Here is a 6941-nt window from a genome sequence, read left to right as displayed (position 1 = left end):
TTTGAATTTGAATGTGTGTGTGTGTGAGAGAGAGAGAGAGAAACGTGAAGCGTTCAGAATTCTATCATACATAATAGCATAGCACAGTATGTAAATTATGGTATATACCGTATCACTTACCACCAGCCACTGACACCATTTGCTGTGTAGACTGTAGGTAAGTTATTGTAACTACTTGGATGTCTACCTTTTTTTCAACCATTTGGCTTAGCTAAATGAGGCTGGTGTCTTTCCATTTTAATATATTAATATTTATATATGAAATATACTGCTGATACATTTATGTATAGCTATATAAAAAGGTGACATATGGTAGGAGGGTGAAATACATTAGGGGTGGCTTTATTCCTTACAAATGTTTCAACCATACATCCAACCATATAGATCATTAGAGAGGTGGCTTAATATGCAGTTATGACATTTCAATCATGTGAACACATTTTTTTTATTATTTTATCAACACTCTATGGGCTTGCACATTAGATGTAGAGATGGTCCAAAGTGCAGCCTGCTATCAGAAGGCCAAGTCTGCCCTCTAGTGGTCATGATCTGGAAATTACACTGGATTGTCACTGAGCCTTCGATCATGGAAAAAAAAAAGAAAAGAAAAAAACATACGCAAACTAAGGCCCATTTATACAAATCATTTTATTTATTGACTTACACAATATGGAAATGGGAAGTGACAACAGTGGGAGATAGGAAAAAAACAACATCTGTTGTGTTTTGGTGTGGTTAGTCAAGGCACATAAGGGGGTCAGCGTCTGAGAATTGTGATGATCTCTCAAGTGGCTCATCCGAGAGTTCAGCCTGTCGCGCGGGGACAAGCGGGGGCCCAGACGCAAAGACCCAGAAACAGTGACAGTCGAGAGGCACTAGCGGGAACGCCTGAACGAGGTCAGCGAGACGTTGGGCGACAAGACGAGGGAATAATACAACACTGCCTGGCCACCGGCACACCACAGACTTCAATTCTACACCTTTTCAAGTGGAATGGATGTGAGGGAAAAGACCATAGAAATATGGTGTGTGTGTGTCTGTGTGTGTCTGTGTGTGTGTCTGTGTGTTTGTGTATGTGCGTGTGTTCGTGTGTGTGTTTGCATAGAGGATTCCTTCTAGGAGGCACTGAAGTCTCAAAATAGCGGCGCAAATCCTGAGAAAGCTGGAAAAAAGAACTATGAGTAGCCTAGCCTACTACTAGCGCTAGTACTGTATAGCAGGAGTAAAATGTGCTGCACTTCTACATACTGTATCTATATGGCTTTTTGTCTTGAATGAGTGGCTAGAGCGTGAGAGGAGACCTAATGCTGATCCGCCTATAGCTGCTATTCATCTACCTACGTTAACTAGGTAGCAAGCCGAGAGCAGTTACAAAAACACAAAGTTGTACTGATGTGCTGAGAGCCTGTAGCATTCTTTGCATAGTCAAGTATTATCAGTGTAACATCTGGGGCGTTAAGTAAGTATACAGACATACGTAAGTGTGTATCTCTCTTTGGTATAGAACTTTGGATGGCTTCAGAGTCCAACGCTGACAGGACAGGAAGACTATTAGGAAGCACTGGGGCTGTGGCACGAAAAACACTTCGCAAGTGACATTTACTGTTGCAACATTAAACACAGCAAAGCAAATGTCTGCCACTGTGTGAGTAACACACATGCCTGCAGCTAGCAGCTACACGCACACACAGACACACACACACGCGCACACACACACACACACACACACACTCACACACACACACACACACACACACTCACACACTCACACGTGTGCACAACATGACTGTGCTGTGAAAAACATGTTTTGTTGCCACCCCTGCTCTTCTCTTCCCAGCATGGCCCTGAACTGAGACAAACAGGTGAGGCTGTAGCCGCAATGACCACCACCGCACACACACCCACAACAGCAAACAGAGCCAAAAGAGCTATAGCTGCTGATTCATTACTACCACCAGTCTGCAGGCAGCCAGCCAGGGGGGTGAAAAGGACCACAAAAAAAGAAGGATGGGGGGGGGGGGGGGGGGGGGGGGGGGCATCCACCATTCACCTATTGCTTATAAATCCCACTTGGTCTCAATATATGTTCATGAACTTTTTATAAATAAAAAAAAAATACACACAAATTATTACCTGAAGAGAATACAGTGGCATGGTGTTTAGTACTAAAGAAGCCGTATATTTACAACAAAGCGCCGCTGTGCGCTCCGTAATAGTGCTGGCAATCAGGAATTATAACTTATGGTGAAAGTCTAAAGAAATTGCTCAACAACATCTGTTATCAAAAACTGCTCCATATACTGTACTAATTAGCATATGTTAAAAAATAAAATAAAAATAACGACAGACAATACAAAAGGATTGAGAAAAAACACAACACAATACCTGTTGGTGTACTTTATAAGTGGCACGATTTCATATAGAAAACAAAATAAGAAAGGAAAAAAAAAAAAATGCGCTAAGATAATTGGCTTTGCAAAAGTGAGATTAAGGCTAACTATGTTCATCAATAGCACCTGACTCGACTCCAGTCTCTTCAGAGTGGTCCCATTTAACATGGGGGGAGGGTGTAGTCAGTGCAGATGTAAAGGGCTCCACTCTAAAGGACTCGACTGTCACGGGGCGGCAATGTTAGTTAGAATGTTCTGGACTGAGCAGAGGGAAGGGGCAGAAGGAAGTAGAGGGACACCAGCTGGTTATATATTTTTTCTTCATTTTCTGTTTCTTTTTTTTTTCGTTGTTGTTGTTGTGTTCCTCTTTTCACGATGAGGAGAAGAGAGATGCCTTGAGCCAGGCCTCCGTTATGTTCTTTTTCTTTTTCTTTTTTTTGAAAATCTCTTTCTTCTTGATTTGTCCATCTCCTCATGAGGGAAGAGGAATAATAGCACCATCCTGTCTGTGAGTGTATTTGTGTGTGTGTGATTACTCTTTTCTTGTAAGACATAAAACTTTATGTTGACCAAAAAAAAAATAAAAATAAAAAATAGAAGCCCAGAGTGGAGAGGGCTGGACGCAGGGGCGGGCGGGTGTGCAGCGGTTTGGCGTAGTCGGCAGGAGCTTATGTTCTCTTCATGCACACCTGGCACCTGCTGACGTGTGTGTGCAGCTCTCCTGCCTTCAGCGTTGCGGAGTGAGGTTTCCTGTGTAATCAAGCGTACATACGCACCACACACACACACACACACACACACACACACACACACACACACACACACACACACACACACACACACACAAACACATATACGCATATCAAATACAATTCCTACAATCTCACTCTGCCTATTATCAATACTGAGGTTTAGCTACTGAGGGCTGGTTCACAAAAGATTTCACACCACAGACACCCGTAAATGCAACACCTGAAAAGTATACCTCATGTAACACTGAATGATTCATTGGTGTTCTACAGTAACTGTGGGACTTGGACTAAGCAAAGGCAACACACTTTTAATAAAAGATAGCTTTATAAATCCCCAAAAGAGCAAAACCAATCCCCAAAGAGTGTTAATCTACATCACAGAGGAGGATATTAATATCTGAACCACTTATGTCATGTTCTGATTCTCGCTTCCGATATTGTTTGGCTGAAGGCTATAGGAACAGGCACATTTATAAAGAAATATGGAGTTGGTAAATAGCGTCCCCCTGAGATCAGAACTGGTAGTGCAAGCATTGTGGTCAAATACAGTAATAAGGTCCTTGAATACATAAATGTTAAGAGAATATTAACAATGGACGTTTTGAGATAAAATGCTAATGTGAATTGTTCTAGTTTTGAATGGAAACCATTTCACCCAATTTATTCTAAGGCACTACTAGCCACTACTAGATGCTAAATGTCCTATGAGAAACAAGGGGAAAAGGTCTACCACAAAAATGCAGGTAAAAGGTAGTCGTGTTTTAGCCTTGTGGCTAAAATCTGGCTCAATTATATATTGTGCATTGTCCCTGTCAAATAAACATAAATAAATAAATAAAAAAGTGACTCGGTTTACTCTTAAGCAGAAAGCAGTATTGAAACAGATGTAGAGAGAGGGAGAATGGGTAGGAGAGGAGAGGGAAAGCGAGATAGATTGAGAGAGACAGAGAGAGAGAGAAAGAGGGGAAAGGAGCTTGACTAAACTGCTCAGAGTGAGGAGAGTGGGCCACGACTGACCTAAACATGTCATCTTCCTCAATGGTGGCGAGCCAGAAGCTGTAGGCGTTGGAGTAGTAGTTGCAGGTGCCGCGGCCATGGCACTCGATGAAGGGCGCCGAGCGGAAGTCCTCTAAACAGGAGCCAGGAGAGGCCAGGGCCTGACCCGAGCCCTCAGCTCCGGAGCCAGTGTGCTGCACGTAGAGAGAGAGAGAGAGAGAGAGAGAGAGAGATGGTGGAGAAAGATATACAATAGCAAAGTGAGTGGGAGGCAGAATGAAAGTGTAAATGTGTGGGTGGAAATGTGCGTATGAGAGAGAGAGAGAGAGAGAGAGAGAGAAGAGACACACAAATAGACAGATAAAAACAGAAAAAGAAACAGAGAGAGAGAGGACCAGAGAGGGAGAGAAAGATAATGGGAACAGTTAATACACAGCAATAATTTTGTGTAGTATTCTATGTGCACTATTGTTGTGGAGTCTAAGGCCTTGTCTTTACATAGCTGCATATTTTTAAAAATAGATTTTTTGTACAGGGTATGTGTTTTGGGAAAACTTTAGGTCACTGAAAACAAGATTTAAAAAAAAAAAAAACTGGACAAAGTGGATATTTTTTTCTGTGAGGACAAAGAACTCTTGTGGCAATGGGCGTATTTTGCTGTAGTGCTTATTGTCGTACAAGTGAGGCTGAAGCTGATCCTAGATCAGAGGTGTGTTGTGTTGTGTTCAGGAGATGCGGTGTCTTACCATGACGAAAGAGAAGCCGATCCACAGAGAGACCCAGCCGTTCGGGCACGGAGGGATCATGATGGTCTGACTGTGCACTGCCATCACCATGGCAGGAGCCTCACACACAGCACACCTGTAGACACACACACACACAGACACAGAGACACAGACACAGGCACACACACACACACACACACACAAACACACTGTTATCAAAGAGTTTGATTCAGCCCAAAATCAAATCTCACTGGACTTCTGGTGGGTCTGTCTGGATAAGAGCTAGCAGGTATCCCTTGTTTTGATGATCTAGATCTGGTAAAAGTTTAATGTCTATCTTCTATTTATAAATTAGAACATCTGTCTGTGTGTGTGTGTGTGTGTGTGTGTGTGTTTGCGTATGTGGGTTGCATATCTGTAGAACTGTTCGTCCGATTGAGTTGTAACTTGGCAGGTGTTTTGCTATGAGTAAGTGCAGTGCCAAGTTTGACTTGTTTGGATAAGAAATGCAAAAGATATCGTTCAATATACAGTATCGGTAAAAGAGTCACAAATTGGCTTTCGCTGCTCTACTGTAGTAACTCCCCTGTCTGAGATGAAGGGTGTCAGTGAGCACGTCCTCCAAAAAAGTGACCGAGACGTCTACATTTTTTTCTAAATATATTTTGGGAGCCGTGTGTTCAAAACGAGTACAAATCATAATGCAAAATCGAACGAGACTATTACCTGGGCAGATCTTTACTTGGAACTATTTTCAGCCTCATCGCCGACGAAGCACCGCTAGCTAGGCGCAAAGTTCTCACGTAGCACCACTTGTGAAGTTCCAGTCGAAGCTAGTTGGGAGTTTACAAGACTGCTACGTGAGAACTTTGCGCCTAGCTAGCGGTGCTTCGTCGGCGATGAGGCTGAAAATAGTTCCAAGTAAAGATCTGCCCAGGTAATAGTCTCGTTCGATTTTGCATTATGATTTGTACTCGTTTTGAACACACGGCTCCCAAAATATATTTAGAAAAAAATGTAGACGTCTCGGTCACTTTTTTGGAGGACGTGCTCACTGACACCCTTCATCTACAGCAACTGTTCTAAGCTAAAGCTAACATCGCTGCTCCCAAAGCAGGAGAATGCCCGGACGGATTTTAACCGGGTTTTTTTCACTGTTCTAACTCTGGGGGTGACCGAGACTAGCTTAATTTCATTTTTGGGTGGCGTATTCCTTTAACAGGGGTAAACAGTTAAATGAGTAGTGCACTAGTAACTATAAAGCAAGGAATCTCTCTTTGTCTGTTTCTCTTGCACCATTCATCCATTCAACTTCATACTTCACACACACACTCTCTCTCACACACACACACACACACACACACACACACCCACACACACACCCACGCACGCACGCACGCACGCACACACACACACACACACGACAAACACACACACCCACACCCACACCCACACACACACACACACACACACACACACACACACACACACACACACACACACACACACCCACACCCACCCACACACACACACACACACACACACACACACACACCTGCTGATGAAGGGCCTGATGCTCTGTCCAGTGAGGGGCTCCATGCTCATGGGCATGGGCTCAGGAGTGGCCAGCCAGTAGGAGTAGTCGTTACGGGCGGCGAAGTTGCACACGTTGTTCACATTGCAGAACAGGAAGGGCATGGGGCTGAACTTCCTCAGGCAACTCCCAGCAGTACCTGGGAGAGGTCAGATAACAACGGTCAGGCTCTAGTACAGTAATGTCACTGGACACAAACACACACACACACACACACACACATACAAACACACACACACTAGTAGGAACCATGATCTAGGTAAAGCTCTGGAGTCCTTTTGAAGCTGAAAGAGTCACTGGCACTTCTATCCATATTCTATTTATTCTACAATTCACTTCTAAAAAGTTGGGGAGGTAGAATAACATACTGTAAGATCACCATGTTCCATACGAGTGCACATGTCACACCATTCCTTACATTTGACACTTAAGCAATAAGCCACTCAAATCCGTAGTTTACGCTGATTTCAGAACAACTAAGGGG

At 43.5% G+C, this 6941-nt stretch overlaps 1 protein-coding gene across 1 annotated transcript in view; it reads right to left on the bottom strand.

The window, feature by feature from the left end:
- Window positions 1-629: 629 nt before the first annotated feature.
- The window catches only part of col4a1 (collagen, type IV, alpha 1), a 56051-nt gene continuing 49739 nt past the window's right edge, over window positions 630-6941 (bottom strand). Inside the window, exons 49-52 of the mRNA XM_062534391.1 lie at window positions 6419-6596; window positions 4885-4999; window positions 4160-4332; window positions 630-3140 (exon numbers count right to left, since the gene is read on the bottom strand). Of these exons, the coding sequence (XP_062390375.1) occupies window positions 3059-3140; window positions 4160-4332; window positions 4885-4999; window positions 6419-6596 (548 nt within the window). The 3' untranslated portion in view covers window positions 630-3058. The remainder of the gene's footprint in view (window positions 3141-4159; window positions 4333-4884; window positions 5000-6418; window positions 6597-6941) is intronic.

The sequence above is a fragment of the Sardina pilchardus genome, chromosome 4, assembly GCF_963854185.1.
Source record: "Sardina pilchardus chromosome 4, fSarPil1.1, whole genome shotgun sequence".
Taxonomy (NCBI): Eukaryota; Metazoa; Chordata; class Actinopteri; order Clupeiformes; family Clupeidae; genus Sardina; species Sardina pilchardus.
This window is presented reverse-complemented; position numbering and strand designations above follow the sequence as displayed.